Below are 18,516 nucleotides of genomic sequence, written 5' to 3'. Positions count from 1 at the left end.
TGCTGCTTAACCCTATCCTGAGGTTAAATCAGGGGAGCAGAGACTATTATTTAACCTGTCATGGCTCATGTAGGAAAGAAAGGAAGAGGCTAAAAATTCACTTAGCAACTGTTTTTGTAAGCAAGCAGTTGCTGTGGTATTGTAATTATAATTGTATCACCAAGAAACATTTTGATTTATTTTTTTTCCTTTCTCAATTTGGTGCCTTTTGTTGGGGATGTTGCCCAGATAGTTTCCACTGAATCACCAAACCAACAGATCCACATGTACCAATTTGGGCAAATTCAAATTATACAAATCCAATAGAACATTTTTTTTTGTGTATGAGGAGAAAAAAACGTCATATTCCAGCTTATTTAGACTAAATTGATCTGCAGATTCATCAAAACCTGGAAATCTTTTTAATCAATCAGCAAAAACTCACCTCCTTTTACACCTTCCGCGCTATTCTCTCTTGCTCACCAATGGGGAAGAAGAGGCCTGCGAGTTTGGTGTAATTCTCGTGACTTAGAAAAGAGCGGAAGTGCTAAACATCACTGGGCATGACGGGAACTTAGTAAACAAGCGTTGCAAGGTCACAACCTTTACATTTGCCCCACAATCATGGCATGTCCATAAGCTGGGAGAAACATACTCTACACTTACACACACATATTCTGTACATATACGATGGCAGCAGGGGTGACCGGGGTTAACAGGGTCAGATGACCAAGGGATGAGCAGTTTGTATGCACGAATTTGACATGCTGAAGTGCCCTTGAGCTCGACACTGAATCACTTCTTTTACTACCTGTGCTTCTTTACTACATACATAACTACTCACCATATTGTGTGTTCTGTCTGTCAAATCCTGGATGTGAGAGCCTCTTAGAACAATCTCAGCAGTACTGTACTACTACAAACCTGTCTGGTTATAAAACGGGTGTAATTACTGCCGGGAAGGAGGAAAAAGTAATGACTTTCAGAAAAAGATCAGCAATTCTAACTTTGCAGACTTTTTTATTTTATAATCTAAAACACAAAAAAACACAGTTACCGGTCCTTTTGACATACACTAGTGTTTCACTTTTGGAGCCTACCAATCTACAGCACTGTACATAACCCAATGCATCTCAAAGCTGAAGTGGAGGTGAACAATAAGAAAAGAGATATCCTACATCAGACTTGAAATTGGACAACCCTGATATTTAGGTATGATCTAAATACTGTACGTCAACATATTAGAATTATTAAATGACCCTGCACCACCTACTGTACAGTAACATCACTGACAGAGGGCTTCAGATCTGAATAGCAGTCTGGTATTAAATCCACCGACCATAACTGTGAACGGCACAAACAAACAGCTCTTCATCTGAATGGAGCAAAAAACTTTCTTCTGGTTTTAATAAACAGCTGCAGCAGATCTCAAATTAGATATGTTGAGTCACCAAGTAACACAAATAGCTAATAACTTGTTTCCTACTGCAGTAAACAAATGAACAAAGCCAGATTTACCACTAACTCACATATTGAACTAAATACAAACCAGATTTGTCTTTAAAAACTACAGATGCACACACACACCTGTCCATTCTTTCTAGTCTCTCATGTGACAGGTGCTTTCCTCTCTTGTGAAAGCGCCAGAGGCATTGCTCACACACACAAAAACACACTGACACACGGCACCTGCCTGGTCGTAGTCTCTTAAGTGTTCGCTTGAGTGTCTCATTGCCACATTGCAACCTTGGAGGCCATTAAAAAGCCATTTGAACATCTGTGGCCAATGGTTTATTATAAATAGACAATGCGCTACAACCACTGTTATTGCTGTATCAAATGCAACAGCTGCGGTGTGGATTATATGTAAAGTATATATATGTGTATGTAAATATGAGATGAACAGACACAGGGTGATGACGCCAGCAGATTTGTCAACATGACTATAAAGCAATAAGAACATGCTGGACACTGTAAGTGAAAATGTTTCATTCACACATACTAACTATCTAATTAACTAACTTATATGCCGCCTTAGAAGTTTCATGGGATGGTGGAAACTTAAAGACGGGGTTGGTACCTTTATATGGGACATGATGACCTTATAAAAAGAGCCAAAGGGCGTTTTTGCAGACACACACAAATATAGAAGCACACCTAACATTCACACGCATGATTAAACCATCCCAGCTCTCTCACTCATTTAGGAAAGAGGAGCGCAATGATAGTTTTATTGGATATGGTGTATGATTTCATATGTGTTTATAAATGAGTAAATGCACACACATGCATACAAGTACTATTTAGAGTGAGAGGGTTGACCGGTGCGAGGAAGGTCGATTTGGAGCTCAGAAGGAAACTGGGTGTGTATGTGTGAGAGCAGTAAAACTGGGAGGCTGGGAAAAAGGGAAGCACCCTGTTTGAAAGAGAGCCAGATGGCAAAGATGAGAGACATTTGTTCTCCACTGTTCATCAAAGGAAAACCAAAAGTTAAACTTGAAGGAGCTGAGAGTGATCCACTGCAAAAAATGTCCCTCAAAGATAGAAATCAGTTTTAAGAACGAATTTCATTGGATTTAAAGAATTCTTAGGATGTTTGTCTTTGTCTTGGTGTATCTACGTGATTTAAAGATCTAATCTGTCACTCTCATCACGTGGCACAACCTTTTTTCGAGTCAGTTGGTGACTGTATTAAATGTACAGTTATACACAGTGACATGCAGTGGCAGGCATGGTGCTGTCAGCGAGCCAGTGGGTATCTCACAACGGGATGTGACATTCACCTTCACAGCTTTCGTATCACCGTGACGACGGCCAGTCTGCATGCCAGCAGTGGGTGACTGGGTTTGACTGACAACTGACTTGTATTAAAGACCTGTGTGTGTGTGTGAGAGAGAGAGAGAGAGAGAGAGAGAGAGAGAGAGAGAGAGAGAGAGAGAGAGAGAGGAGACACTGCCAAACGCTTGCTCTTTAAGTGTTTCTTTTCTTCATACTGGTTTCAAGAGAATTTTGATGTAATTTCACTTATTTCTAGCGCAATTAATTTCTCTTTGTGTACATGTACATAAAGATAAAAAGAACAACTTTTCCTAATTTAAGTCCAATGAAGCAATCTGCCTGAAATTCCAGAAAAAGCCCAAAACATAATAAAACATATAAATAAGAAGATATAAGTTTAGGCTGCAAACGGGCCTTTGAGGTTGTACATTTTTTGCAGCAGAGCATAAGAGAAGAAGAGAGACCGACCCTCATAAGGGATGATGTGACAGTCCGTCAGTGAAAAAGGTGTCATGGTTGATGTATCAGTGACTCGCACGAGGAAAACTGTCGCAGTTTTATATTTGTCATGTCTGCTTCTCAGTCCATCTATCACCCAGTGTCCAGCTGTCACAGTATGAGGTAACGTGACGTGACTGTATCCAGCGTCTGTCCCCAAGATTGCTTTCAGGGTGATGTCATCCATCCGCCTGTCTGTCATCTGAGTGATAGTCATAAAAAAGCTATCTGTCTGACTGTCTGTGTATCTGACTGACAACCAGCTACACTTCACGTCTGATTCATGTCGACTCTTTGCAAGAGAGGAAATGTCAGATCAAGCTGCAGATTGGGATTTTTAGCCGGGTTGAGCGGTTAAAGGGATTTGTAGTTGGTTAAACCTGAATGAGCCACACTTACTGGCGGTTAGAATTACTTGTACGTACGGTTAAAGGCACCCTGTGGAGTTTTTGACCACTAGTCGCCCTAATGAGCAATGTTTTTTCAAGTGGGTCCTCATTTTCTTTGTAGTTCTCAAGGATGGATGTGACGTGATGTGCAGCCAGTTTCCCACTATTCTACTGGTCCACATTTGGTGGTAACGTCTAAATAAATGCAGCTATGAACCAACAACTGCAAAGAAGATGGCTGCAAGCTAGCAAGCATGCATGGAAACATTACAAGGTCTGAAATATTTAGAAAACTGGCATTGTGAGCAAATACATTTGACTTCAAGCATACACATTATATAACTTTCTCTCCATAGGCCGCCTTTAAACTTAACCAGCTGCCTTCCCATCATAAAATTAAAGTCATAATTTGCTGGAATGAGCACTCCCCTTTGAATCGGATGGCTTCTTCATGAGGGGAACAATCTTTAGAATCTGACATGAAATCTGCCTCAGTGTTCCTCATCATCATTCATCACCGTTTTAATGTTCCACATTTTGAATACCGTTTTCTTAAATATAAATAAATTGAATATTGGAATAAAAATATCATTTAGGTACAAAAATATTGTTCGATATCAGTTAAAAACCAAAGCGCTAAAGTTAGCATATTTGCATATGAACAGGAACAAAATGATACTGCCAGTGTGTCGTAAACTTTACTCAGGCATCAGGAAGAGGACCAAAAGGATCATGTTAAGGTACTTCGGTGGCCTGCATGTCTGCCTCTGTACGTCTGGCTGTCTCCCGACTGGCGGGTTGGTTTTCTGTGCATCTGTCCGTCCATCTGTCTTTCACTCATGAGGATTACTAGCTGTCATAAAAGTGCATCTGCCTGCTGTCTACCTACATGTTGGTCTGCCATCTTTGAGAGCTTTGAGGTGGAATGCTCAACTCTCAAAGACAGACAACCTTTTACCTACTGTAAGCGCTGCACATCAGATTTAAGTGTGAAACAGTCAGAATTGTAAGCATTCACGTTTGTCTTCATAATAAATTTGGATTTTTATGAATAAACTTTACAGTTCAGATGTACAATGTCAACTACAAAACAGTAAGTTTTGATGGTAGCTGTCAGGCAAACTAATTTCATTCTGTATTTTTTCTGATTTGACAGAGACAGAGAGACAGAGAGTTAAATAAAATAGAAGACAGAGCAGGAGAGCAAGAGACAGACCCTTAGAAACAAAGAGACAGAGAGAAAGCCATACAGAGACAGACAGACAGTAGGAGAAAGGAGGCATTAAGAGATGAGGACAGCCTCAGCAGGGTGTCCAGGGCTGGGATTTGAACCTGCTGCTACAGCTCACTGTGCTGTCAGCAAGAGGTCTAACTAGAAGCATTATAAGCTCATGCAAGACACACACAGGGCGCTTTTAAAATACCTGACTGCTCTCCATTCCTGCAGACTTAGGGTATGTTTCAGAAAAATCACATCTCAGGCATCGACTTAAGTTACTTACTGTCGAGTTGTTTTTACCGGAGGGTGCCGCTTTTTCAAGGATATTTCATGTTTTGTATTGTTCACCCCACAAATACATTAAATTAAATATATGCATGTAAACAAATAAAGAAAAAGTTGTAACATTTTAAAAAGAGTCTCCGGTGCAGTTATGAAATAACTCTTACACGCACTGAATCCCAGTTCGAGCTCTCTGGAGCTCACATGAAGTTACCAACCAAGGTCTCTAATAGTTTTGGTGTACCCAAATTGCAGCCCGCTCATAAATGTTCCACACACAAATTGCTTGCTCCATGACTCATTTTATACCATATAGGTGCCAAACACACAGGATGCAACAGCGTCGGCATGGAGACGCAACAAACAGACAAACAGACTCTCATGCCTGCCGACCAAATGAACGAAACGTTGTGTTCCTGTCATCTTCACTGGAACGCTTTAGAAAGCAAATCCTGCATCATTTTGCAGAGGAGCCATTAGGTTTAGCAGTTTTGATGATCACTATATACACACTTGGCTTTTTGAACGTGACAGAGGTTTCTAATTTGTTAAGAAAGTTGCTAGAAGTAATCCCAAGGCCTTAAAGTACTACTCACCAACCAGTGCTGTTTAGCTGCTCTCCGTCTCTCCTTGATTTTATTTCATTCCTTCATATCTCCTTTCTCCTTCATTCAAACTTCAGCAATATACTAAAAAAAAAATCACTTGACTTGCTTCAGACTTTTGGCAAAACTCTGCAAAGGTCTGGTCCTCCCCGCTACACTCTGCCTCTCTGTGCCTGTCTCTCTATCTCTGTTTCTCTGTTTGTCTCTGACCAGCTATTCCAGACATGTTTCAGGGCTCAGCCCCAGCCAAATATGGGAGGAGGGCGGTAAACAAGGAAGACAGTCTGTACGGTCACTGGGCCTGCTGCCCTACTGTACACCACACACACACAACTTATTCTCTTGTGGTAAGACACTACGTTTAGTGGTTATTCCCAAGGGATCATTATATTCCTAGAACCTGCACTAACACACAATTTAGAAACTTCAAATATATTTAATAGCTTAATAATAAAAACTGTTACAAAATCCAAATTGAAGCGGTTATTTGCTGTTTTGTCAAATAAGATCTAGATGAACCGAACCACAAACAAATGAGGCCATTTCTATCTCACACCAAGTGATGTTGTTAGTGCTGCTGTTTTTTTTCAACGTTAAGAGCAAAATGGCCACCAGGATTTCTCCCCAAATCTCTCCAAACGTTTGGTTTCTTGCTTTGATTTGACAGAAGAGGATAAACAAGTTGGAAATGATCATTCTATGATCTTTTTAAACCAGCTTCTACTGTGCTGAACTCAGACTGCCGTCTTAATTTCAATCTAAATGTGCACAACTTTGTGATAGTGCCAATGTTTTAAAATGTATAAATGTCCAATTTTCAAATGATACGTGTCATTTTTAAAACCAGATTTGCTCTTAGCAGTGCAGTCGCTCTAAAGCTGCTCAGTGGCCCAAACGGTGGCCTTCTGACTGGTTTGACCTCCGGGTCGACAGCTGCCATGACACCACAGGGCTATTAGTGGAGCAAAGGCAAGCCGACAAACACAAGGTGCACTGCATACACACACACACAAACACACTGAAAAATACCACATAAAAAGTACAAAAGACCCACACAAATGAGTAAAGAATTTACAGGCATACACAGACAGCAAAGCATGCCCATATAGCGCAAAATACTGAATAACACCAACACAAACAGCTGGACAAATACCTTTACACACACGCTTCACACCGCCACACTCAATAACCGCTCAAGTGCAGCACTGTCACAAATACCTTCTGTTAGAGAAACCTGAGGACTCCTCTCCTCACGTTCCCCATGAGCGTCAGTATGCGTCTGTATGAAATGCACACAACTCTAAGCTGCCTAATCCTGCAGACCCTTTTAAGACTCCCATCTTTCGTTGAGTCCTCTAAACTGGATTTCCAAGGTCGGCGGACTCTGTTAAAAATGGCATCAGGATGAGGGAGCCGAGCCCCAGATGCATACAGCATTCAACGCCTGGGGATGAAACGTTCGTTTAACACCCAGACAAATAAACAAGTCTGGCTTCAACAAAACCATACCTGGTGAGTGACAAGTGTCCACTGTACTACAGCGTGTAAAAATAGGGCATTCTGTCATGCAGCTTATCAGCGTCACTCATGTGGCATCAGTGTATGTGGTCGTCTGGGATGGCCACCTCAAATGTGTCTTTGACACCTGATTAACATTCTCTCTGTGCCTTTTAATAATCTGTCATATATCAAGTTTCTTTTTTCCAAAGGTAGTAATCTAAATTTTGTTGATGGAACTTTTTAACAGTTCTCCTGCAATTTTGTTGAATCTCTTTTTGGCTCCTTGTCATCACGTTGTTGGATCTTCCAAGAAAAACAAGACCTGCCTTAATCCCCGTCTGTTCAGTCCTTGTAAAAACAGACACTGTGTTCCCGCACCAGCCTCCTCTGAACATTTGGATTCTCACGTCCAAGCGTAAGAGCGAAGGCTGCAATTAGAGAAATGAATAAACTGGCCGAGAGGTTTTTCTGCTGAGTGCTGAGAACACTGCCGCCCATTCAATTAGGATCAAACTTGCAATCCTGGCAGATTCCCACTGACCTTCTTGCAACACAGCAATTACCACAACGGTTCTCTGGGGATGTTCATAAAAATGAAATGGGTCTTAGCGAAGCCGTAAAAAAAAAAAAAAAAATCCCATATATAAAAGTGGATGCCGCTGCAATGGCTGCCAAGTCCTGACTCAACTGAGGGTGAGTGCATCCCCCTGTTCGTGCAGGTTTCTCAGATTAACAGCAGCAATGATGAATCCCGTAATAACTGAGAAGGTAAAGGGACTCCGCGAGACTCTGCAGGACAGGATATTTTACGATGTTATCAATGTGTGATGTTCAGCTTATTTCAGAAATGATCTTTAATGATGTGTTATGCTTTACTGTTTAGTGGTCTAGCTTCCCTTTGGCATCAGGATGTTCCATTACTCAGCCATATTAATAACCCAACATAAGGAAAGTTAAGAGTGGGGAAAGAGCCAGCACTTCATAATTCTATTCATCACCTATTAGAAGTTACATGGGCTGCTTCCAAGCTACATTCGACTCACTAAACACATACCTACAAATGAGCACACTCAGGTATGTATGGGTATTTGGCATTCATTTCTTGCACTGACATGTCTATGGATGAATAGGTAGGAGGGGGTACATGATACAGGGAGGTGGGTACTGGGCACTAGCGGGACTTAGGGTTGGTGGCGTCTCAGGTTACAACCCCCCTGGAGAGAGGGCAGCCAGTAGCAGGGCGACTGACGCCCCCCTATTTCTGCAGTAGCTATTTAAAGGCCTAATTGACAGGCCGGAGGGTGAGGGGAGGGGGGGGGGGGGCTGCATGGCAGGAGGAGAGGTGAGTGAGGAGCAGAAAAACATGGATGTATCGTCTCTGCAGTGGCGTGCAGAGGGCATCAAGGCCAGAAATCTTCATCACGTGCACTTAATCTTTATGTGGACTAAAACTTTTATGTGAATTGGTGAAACTGAATTCTGAGATTTTGCACCTGAATTGGGCAAAACTGAGTTTGGTATTTGTCTGAAAGGATACCAATGCTGTTATATTTTACCTTTTTATATTATGCGGCTTTGCTGAACACTTGATTGTGATTAGTCAATCACAGCACTCTACGATCTGCCATGTATAAGAGTCCGTTGCTATGGACGCAGTTTTGATAGCGGATGCAAAAAATAATCTTTAAATTAACAAAATAGTTTCTAGGTCAGTATTTTGTGCCAAATTATTAATTTCTTAAGTACGTTATGTAGTCCTGCATCATCATTTAGTCCCTTTTCTATAAACCAGTGTGCAAAACTCATTCACATCTTGTCCAGCTGCTCAGTCCAACAAACTAAAATTGTGATTTCTGCTGGACTTGCAACATCATTAAACAGTCCTATTAGAAAAACTTAAATGTTTCAGGCCATAATTTGCTCTGTGCAGTATTTTCAGACATTGTAACATTGTACTCCTGCTAATGTAATGAGTGTTGCAAGTCCTTTGAGAGCAGAAATCACCTTTTCCCTCTTTATTTCCATATTATCTGTGTATCCACGGTCCATTGCCTCCATGCTACTGAGCTCCACCCAAAAAATGTTATGATGATTTATAGTCTCAAGTTTAATTTGGATACTGAAACTGTGACGTCTCTGGGTTCCCTGTTCATCCTTCGAGAGGGAGAAAATCAAACACCAAAGCTGCGAGTCTGAAAGTCTCTATTAGTAACTGTGGAAGAGCGAAGACAACCTATCCATCAAACTGTGTGTGTGTGTGTGTGTGTGTGTGTGTGTGTGTGTGTGTGGGTGGACGTACCGAGCTCGCCGTCCACAGGTTCCTCACAGCGGTGCGTGAAGTTCTCGTATGAGTCCCAGCGGATTAGATGGTCTTGGGTGTTGTAGTCCACAGAAACGCTCGGCCCGTTCTCCAGGTGGCTCAGGCCTGAGGAACACAAGGCATGATGGTTAATGGAGTCTTCGTATAGATTCCAAATGCAAATGTCTATCGTTTTGGCATTTATTCCAACACAATTGGTTGCAGAAATATGTCAGCATCACTGTTTTGACAATTCTCATGTTCTGATAATTTATGTTATTGAATTACAGTTTAAAAATTTATTTTTAATATTCTAAATCACTTTTTCCCTTTAAGTCAGTAAAACAGGATTACCTTTGATTTTTTCTGGTCCATATGAGAAAACAAACTCCACCTTTCCATATTCTGGGAACCGCTCATCTGTAGACACACAGCATGAAAAAATCTTTTGGTGAAACAGTGGACACGAATGCACACGAACACAATGTGTGGGTGAAACATGCAAGAGGCACCATAGTGAAACACACACAATTCCAAAAAACAGATCATATGCAAAGATTTTAATTTTAATTCAGCAAACTTTGGGTTCAGGCTTTTCAACTTTTGCCTCAAACAGCAAATGTGTGCATCTCTTTGTATTCATTTTGAACAGTTAACAAAAATCAATAACGAAAATACTTGTGTAAAAATGTTGTTTTTGTGTTTCAATGTTTAGTCTTATTTCTAAATTCTTTTCCTACAATATGCTGCTCTCTTGCATTTTCTTCAATTATTTTTCCTTTTATATCAGTCTACAGTAATCCTGAGCTGCCTTCACCACCAGAGGACCCTGTTCACAATCAAAATACGAGGAACAGTGTCCTCCTACAATATGGTGCAACAACTTCAAAGTGGAAACCAATAATCCCAGTAAAAACCAACATGCAAACCAGTATGCATACACAAATCTGATATCTGTATCTGTAAACTCTTCCTCACACTTAAAGTCAACACCCTCTGCTTGACTCACACGTATTGTTTAGTATTATTATGAGCATACAATGAGGCAAAACACTACCAAGCACAAAAACCCAGGCACAGACATACCTTTGAAGGTCTCATCCAGCTCGTTCTTCCCAAAAACCACCCCGAGGTCGTGGATGGCGCAGGTGTGGAACTGCACCCTGAACACCACATCTCTGCTCGGGCTTCTGTACCTCTTGTGGTAACACTTCAACTGTGGTAAGAAAGGAAAAGTCAGACTGTGAAACATCTCTGCACTGATCGATGCATCAGGAAATATCTCTGCACTCTGGGAGATATAACTACTTTCTATTTTGGATACATAACAAGTCAAGAGTTTCTAGATCAAAAAGAAAAAGGGAAATCAATCAATGATATCATTCAAATCTTACCAAGATGTCTCCCTTCAGAAGCAGGCCAGGTTCAATAGTAATGCAGATACTGGTGTTGCTGTCTCCTTGCACATTGCTGCAGTAATAACAATAATAATGTCTGGTTAACTTTCATTAGGTGGATTTAGTATAGGGTCAGCTTTGCCCTGGATTCAAACACAAACCACACTGAACTGAACTGGAATAAAAGTTTCCATACTATATTCCTGACGTATAGACTGGTTGCATTGCCTGGTAGATCTTCAGGAAAGGACGGCAGCCTGTGAAGGGAAACGATGAAAAGGGTAATTGACGCATTTTCAAGAAAACCAAGAGTTGTTTCTGTTCATTCTGCAGAGGCACATTCTCACCTCCTTTGGACTCAAAGTTGGGTATGCCGTGCATGATGACATGATGCAGGAACAGGGGCTTGTTGTTGATTTTTATTTGTCCGGACAGAAGGCCGTTGAAGTATCGCACATACCTGCAAAACAAAGGAAAGTCAGCACTGAGCCTCTAGGTACTGTTTTAAACATCAAGCCTGGTCTAAAACTAAAACTTTTGATTATACACTCTAACACTAATGAACCAATACTGTTGCAGAAGTTATTAAACAAGCAGTCTCGGATGGTTCAGCCTCTCGGGGGGGAAAAGCCAATGTTTTGTGATTTCAGTGTAGCCAGAGGACATCCAGGCCAGAAAATTCCTTTCTCTTTGACATTTCAGATAATCTCCATACAGTCATCTTCATATGAATGCGGATACATTTAAGAAAGAAAGCTAATAAAAAGCGTAATCATTGTTAGATTAGAGCTGATGGGTTTTGAGATTGCATTTCAGCGAATCTGTTCCACCTCTTTTGCTCTCGACACGGACTGTTGTAGCAAAACAGTGGCATAAAACTGCGTTCAAAATACTGAAAACAATTCCCTACTAAAGACCTGCAATGATTACTTCACTGTACATTAAAAATGCATCGGATGCATGATTTTGTTGTTCTTAAAGCCTTACAAGTAAAGGGAATAAAAATAAAGTTTCCTCTGCTTTGTGTTGCTAAAACAAAGCCCCTGGTGATCTTTGAAATCAGGATTTTATCCCCTTGGCAGCAGTATTTGTGCAGGATTATTCCAGGCTATATATATATATATATATTGTGCAATATCTTGACTGCAAAAGTGATATTTTGGCGTGAGTGTGGAGAAGTTAGACAAGCGGTGTGCCAGATAAGTTTCATAGGAATCTGTCCATTATATTTATAACTTCTGTACTGGCATGCATTTTTGTCTATTGTTAGTAGTAGAACAAAGTGGTGATGAAGGGTAAGTTTAGAATGGATTAAAGGTTGTGGGTCAACCAAAACAATTAGAGATCATTATATTATCTCCACTTCTGTGGCAATCTGTTTGATACTTTTTCATATACATGGTTTAAACAACTATCCCGCCTCTGGACCTTGTGGGTAGATTACACACCAAATCCAAACACAGCAAACCCTCATCCTGTGTGGTTCACCTTTACAGGCCGTCAGCTCCAACAGCCCAGCCTGAGGTGAACTCCACTCCGACTATAAAACAACCTTTATCCACGACGGGAAATGTCAGACTGAATTGGTGTGCGCAGAGGCCAGCTGGGGGTCTGTTGAGTTAGTGTGGTCTGGTTGTTAATGATGATAATGATGATGGTACCGAACGTGACCTTGACCGTGGGGTCGCCACATGCAGACGCCCCACGTGCTCTGCTTGTCAGTGGCCAGATGGTTTGGCCTCTCTTTAATTCAATTAGACTGAGCCGGGACGCCGTGAGAGCAGCGTGGAGAGCAGGAAGCGGCTTGTAGTTACAGTACCTGCGTGTGTTATGAGATGTAATCATGTCTTTTATCGAGATATTAAAGGTTTTGCATGAAGCCTTTGAAATGTCAACATACTGTACACATGCATATTAAGTGAATAAGACTATGGGCCCCATTATTGTATCCTATGAATCTCAGGCTTTTTGAAAGCAATACCTCAAAGCTGATCTACACTGTTAGGAATAAGACAAAAGGAAAACATGTCCCAGAAGCAGCAGGCCCTGCAGTCTTTGCTTTATTGAAATAGAAACTTTTCCAGCTCATAAATAACATTTCTTTTAACACCGAGATGGCAATCATCCAGGCATGCAAAACCTCGGCCCTGGGTTGTCTGACTAAAGGATTTGTTATGTTCCTCACATTCTTATTCAGGTTTTCTTGTGAGCAGCTTTAAAATGCACATGAAAACAAGTTTCTCACTTAGAGCGAGAAACCCTGCTTCCATGGCGTTTTGTGCCATGAATCGATTCAGCGCATTTTCTGACCGAATCTGACCTAGTGGCACACAAGAGGGAGCCCAACCTCTCAGCGGGGGCTCAGTTTGTTTACTGTAGCTCTCTTGTCATTTCACTGCCGCTGCGGTAATCACTTAATGATACTAAAATGCTGCACGTAACACCTTTGATCCAAACTTTTACATGCTTTTATAGCAGCAGCAGATTGAGCTCACCTCCTGCTCTTGATGTTAATGTCACACATTCCAGACCATAATACTGGCAGACTCCAGGGGCAGAGATAATTATATCCGAAGCAGGAAATAGCAGCGGGGCAGAGGGCAAGCCTATAGATCTGTTAGAGAATGGCTGGCTGTCTAATTCACCGGCTTAAATGAAGTGGTGTTAAGTCCCCTGCTGTTTCCTGTGTTTCTTCGTTTGTTCCTTGTCACCTCTGTCCTGCTCATCCTTTCCTAGAAGCCTTCAGATCAGTATTTCTCTCTCCGCAGGTGAAGAAGACAGACGGTGAGGGGTCAAGCCTTTAAGTAGTTGACCGTCTAATAATGCAGAGGGGGCTAATAATGTGATCGTAGCAGATTTATGACTACAAGGTGGATGTCACAGAGGATACTCCCCCTAGTGTGCTGCATTAAAACTAAAAAATCGTTTGAATACCTTTATACCACTCTTGATTGGTTTGACCCGCTCTGGTTTGGAATTTACTCCACTGTTTTGCTCTATTCATGGAAAGGACATTATCTCAAAACACTCAGTGCTAAAAATGGAGAGGAAAATATGCTCTGATATACTAGGAAGGCAGGAATGAGCTGCCACCAAGCCCCCACAGCCTCCCCAGAGACACCAGTGGAATCTGTCTCACAGACAAGATAGATCGCTTCTCTCCATGCCATGACATTTACTCACAATTATCCCAATTAAAACAAAATTGGAGATAAACAGAGGAAAAAAGGAAAGAATTTCCTCTGTAAAAGGTTTCGAAAACAAAATGGGAGGGAACCAGTTGGGCCATAACACTGATCAGTCTCTTTTTCAACTGAATGCTAACTTGCATAAACCTCAGTGACCGTCCAATCATAGATAGCTTGGCAGGCAGACCTGTTAAGCTTTAAATTGCATGAAATGTTGAAGCAGTGTGCGTGAGACTGTAGTAAGAGCGACACTCCTTATATAAAGACTTTGGTGGGGGTTTTTTTTTACCGTCTCCAAAACCAAAAATACTGCAGTGTCAGGAATAGATGTTAAGGGATATGTTTGACTAAAGGGAACATTTAAAAAGCTGCGTAAAAAGTGTGGGAGCCAATCCTGGACGCTATAGACGTCAGTCATAGACGGCACTTTCAAGCAACATGTTTTTGTCTATGCCTGCCTGAAATCCCATTGTTTCAAAAATTATGAAGATTTGCCACCTTTATCCTCAATGGAAAGCTTGACAGGCATAGCAACAGGTCAGGGCTAAAACCTTAAAAACACCTCATATGAACACTTTTCTGTCGTAGTTCAAGCTTCTTTGAGCAATTACTACTATTAATAGGGAAGAAAATACAGAAACAGCCCACAAAGCGCTTCAGCAAAGGTCAGACTCATAAATTTCGAGCAGATGTCAGCAAACAGGAAGTGAGGTAATAACTGACCTTTTTTGTGACGGCTGACCCACAGGAAGTGCTTTGTCCTCGTAGAAGCGCCTCATGGCGAACCTGTCCAACGCCTGGTCAGCACTGCATGACACAAAATTACACAGGCTATTATTTGACATACTACATATTGCAAATCACTAAGTGTTAAACAATAACTGCCTGTGTTTTGGATTTTTCCTGAGTTTGAGATTTAGAAATACCCCCGGCCTTCATCCTTTACAAAGAAGCTTTAAATCCTCCTGACTCCATCCAATTTATTAACATCTGGTTGCATTAAAGAATGATGACATTTTTGCAATGCTGCTTCTCACAGAGCCAGAAAAATAAGCTGGCCACGATGGAGTGTTTTGCCATAATAATCACATCAGTGTTTAATCTTCAAGGCCTAACTGTGATTGATTGATGCTCCTGTCCTTAGAAAACTTTGCGAGGAGGTGTTTCAGTACTTAAATCACACTCTTTAAATATTGAAAGCCTAAATTCCTCACCCCCACGGATCAATCTCCTTGTTTAAACTCAGTCCAGCCAAGAACAATGTAATGCTAAATTTCAAGAAGTTGGATATGTCTACTGATCGTGACATGTTTGATACCTTGCCGATATGTTGCTGTAGTGCATGTACGCAGCCACCACCACCCCCGTTCGACCTCGGTTCCCCTGCCACGCAGAAAAAGAGACAACAGGACTTAGTTACATGATCTAAAGTTTCAAGTTAAAAGTTTATTTGAAACAGGGATCATTTCAAAGGGATCAAAGACCTTTATATTAATCGAGAAACAGAGGAACAAATAAATGCTCAGATGTGGCGGACTGGCCAATAAGCTACGCGAATTATATTTGAAAACCAAAAAGCTGCAAGCATAAATAACATGAAATAATATTTGATCACTCTGCTTGTTTAAAGTGAACGGTCAGACTCTAAAAAGGCAACAAGTCTATTCCAGAGTAAAGCGTGGAGGCTGGAAAAGTGTTTTCCTTTCTGCTTTTTCTGCTTCATCTGTACAGCATGTGCAAATATACAGTATACACAGTGTACAGTGTATCTGTATGCATGGCACAGTATGTTTAAACAAGCGGCAGTGGATTGCATAACATATAACAAGAATTGAATAACTACAAGGATTTGTGTTGATTTTAGGAGGTCAGAAGCCACATATGCATTTGTCATTGTAGAGAGATGAAAAATGCAGCCACGTTTTTCACAATAAAAAGGAATAGTGTGACATTGTGGAACTGCGTTATAGTCTGGCAACCTCACAGTGATAAAAGCCACAGGATGTCACTGCTCCCAGCCAAGAAATAGTCTTTTTACACTTCAGGTTTTCTAAAGATTAAACTAATGACTTAAAACGTGACAAGGCGGCTTTAGACTTGCTGGTTGGTAGATTTGTAACCTTTGGACAGAGCCGGGCTAGCTGTTATTTGTTGTTTTATGCTAAGCTAAGCTAACTGGTTGCTGGCACCATCTTCACCCTGAATGAACAGTTATGACTCTTGTCAAGAAAGTGAACGAGAGCATTTTCAGAAATGATCAACGATTCCTTTGGGAGTTTACACGAGAAGGACGATGACGACGTCAGCCAAAAATTCCTTGACAATACTTTTTTTCTTTCCCAGTCGGAACAGTTGCACTGGTCATCCCCGCCTCACCTTGTTGTGTAGCACCACTACATTGCGTGGGTCTCCATTGAGCCACGTGTCGATGGCCTTGCACATGCTGCAGATCTTGTCCAGCGCTGGTGCATGGTGGTCTGGCCAGCCAAACTCCAGAACCTGAGGGGGATTAAGGGCACCAAAGCAAGGACACGTCCTGGTTAAAGGAGGATATGGGTTTGGTTTGATGCCTCTCAAGCATTAGGCCACTTGATAGATTTGCATGTGTTTGGATTCAAATAACAAAAATGATCCAGCTGCTGAGGTGTTTGTACCTTGTGGTTTAACTTTGTCAGGTCACTCCTCCAGTCGCTCAGGTTGAGCACCTGAAATGAGAAAGAGAACAAATATCAAACCACTGATAGTCATGACATTCATTTTGAAACTGATAACAATATAATGACTTTTGTTCTTCTTTCGTAAGATAAATAATTCCAAAACATCCCTCAAAAAATAACTCAGGACACAATCTGTCCAGTTTTGTCGTCTAAGGACAAAGTTGTGTTAACAGGCAACACAAGAGGCGAAACGAGTCGTATGTCCTGGATTCACTCGAGGGGCTTTGCTCACCAGATAGTGGTCGCCATGTTTGGACCGCAGCATCGACGCCACCTCCTTGAGGTTGGTGGTGTAGCTGCGCTCTTCAGCGGCGTCGGGGAAACAGACAGAGATGATCCTCTCTGTGATGTAGACCAGGTCCACCTCATAGCTCTCCTCCATGGCCTGAACCACACTCTGACTCCTGGGGAGGCAGAGGAACAGAGGGGTGTTTATCTGGTGCTTTTGTATCGACACTGTTTAGCCAAATGTAGCCCTCCAGATCCTGCAAATGACCAAACTGGGCAATTTGGCTTACCAGATAAGTACAATGTTAAAAGTTTGGACTTTGTATAAACAGCATGAACTGCACTGCAGAGGAGAGGCCAGAGGACAGTAAACCCACCATTAACTGGACACAGGAGTCAGGATCTCCACGTTTGCTCACTCCAGACTGCATTCCAGTTTTCAGTGATTATCATCTTTACATGGATTGTTGTGAACTGTTTTTTCCAGCAGCTGTGAGAACATTTCTAGAACTCTCCGATTTCTCTCGGGGACTAACGACAGAGTTCATCACAAACATCAACTTGATCAAACGTAAACACCCTCAGCTCACTCTTATATTTCTTGGAAAGGGAAAGATTTACAATCCTCCAGTGACTGTTGATGTGACCTCTGCTGATATTAAGCAATCTATTTCACTGGCCAAACAGCGATCAGGTTTATTGGCCAGTGAGCATACAGTAAAGCCCTGCAAGCCATGCCTGAAGAATAACAGACAACACAGATGTGGAACGGTCATGTACATTCCTAGAAAAATGGCAAAATATCCAGCACAAAAACAACCATTTTTTGATGTTCATCATAATATAGGGCTGAGTTGGGGATCATGGTGGATTTAAGGGACTACTTAAAAAAGTAGCACAATTTATCATCTTGTGGAATCAAAGGAGGTTTTTAGACTCAACACACAGGACTTTTTGGTAAAACCGGTAATGCAGGAGCGAAAATAAATGACCAACATATATCTTTACCATCCCTACTGATATTTCTCTGGTGGTAGTAGTAGGTTTAGTAATAGTATAACAATCAGTGTAACAATGCTGTGTCTTACCTCGACTGCTTTCGCCTTATCTCCACACTCTTGCAGGACCTCGTAGATCCCTAGAGAGCGCACATACACATATACAAAAACACAGAACACACACACACAACACACAGAGGGAGGGAGAGGGAGAGGGAGAGGGGAGAGGGAGAGGGGGGGAGGGAGAAATGATTCATAAGCAACCTCCAGCTGGTAATGATGCTCGTCTTATTGAATTACAACCTGACATAACCTATTGGGGAAAAGTCAGGTCACAGAGGCAAAGCTGAAACTGTTTTGGAGAAAAAGATGCAAAAGAAGGAAGAAGAGAAGGAAAATAAGCGGGATAAGAAAAGTTAACAAGAAAAAGAGATGATGA

The 18,516-nt window shown here is 41.5% G+C and overlaps 1 protein-coding gene across 1 annotated transcript in view; it reads right to left on the bottom strand.

Moving 5' to 3' along the window:
- tns1a (tensin 1a) overlaps positions 1–18,516 on the bottom strand; it is a 53,670-nt gene that overhangs the window by 17,821 nt on the left and 17,333 nt on the right. Inside the window, exons 4-15 of the mRNA XM_070855895.1 lie at positions 18,168–18,217; positions 17,084–17,255; positions 16,789–16,839; positions 16,511–16,633; positions 15,453–15,517; positions 14,858–14,941; positions 11,294–11,406; positions 11,143–11,203; positions 10,944–11,019; positions 10,636–10,765; positions 9,904–9,969; positions 9,550–9,675 (exon numbers count right to left, since the gene is read on the bottom strand). Of these exons, the coding sequence (XP_070711996.1) occupies positions 9,550–9,675; positions 9,904–9,969; positions 10,636–10,765; positions 10,944–11,019; positions 11,143–11,203; positions 11,294–11,406; positions 14,858–14,941; positions 15,453–15,517; positions 16,511–16,633; positions 16,789–16,839; positions 17,084–17,233 (1,045 nt within the window). The 5' untranslated portion in view covers positions 17,234–17,255; positions 18,168–18,217. The remainder of the gene's footprint in view (positions 1–9,549; positions 9,676–9,903; positions 9,970–10,635; positions 10,766–10,943; positions 11,020–11,142; positions 11,204–11,293; positions 11,407–14,857; positions 14,942–15,452; positions 15,518–16,510; positions 16,634–16,788; positions 16,840–17,083; positions 17,256–18,167; positions 18,218–18,516) is intronic.

The sequence above is a fragment of the Pempheris klunzingeri genome, chromosome 24 (assembly GCF_042242105.1).
Source record: "Pempheris klunzingeri isolate RE-2024b chromosome 24, fPemKlu1.hap1, whole genome shotgun sequence".
Classification (NCBI taxonomy): domain Eukaryota; kingdom Metazoa; phylum Chordata; class Actinopteri; order Acropomatiformes; family Pempheridae; genus Pempheris; species Pempheris klunzingeri.
This window is presented reverse-complemented; position numbering and strand designations above follow the sequence as displayed.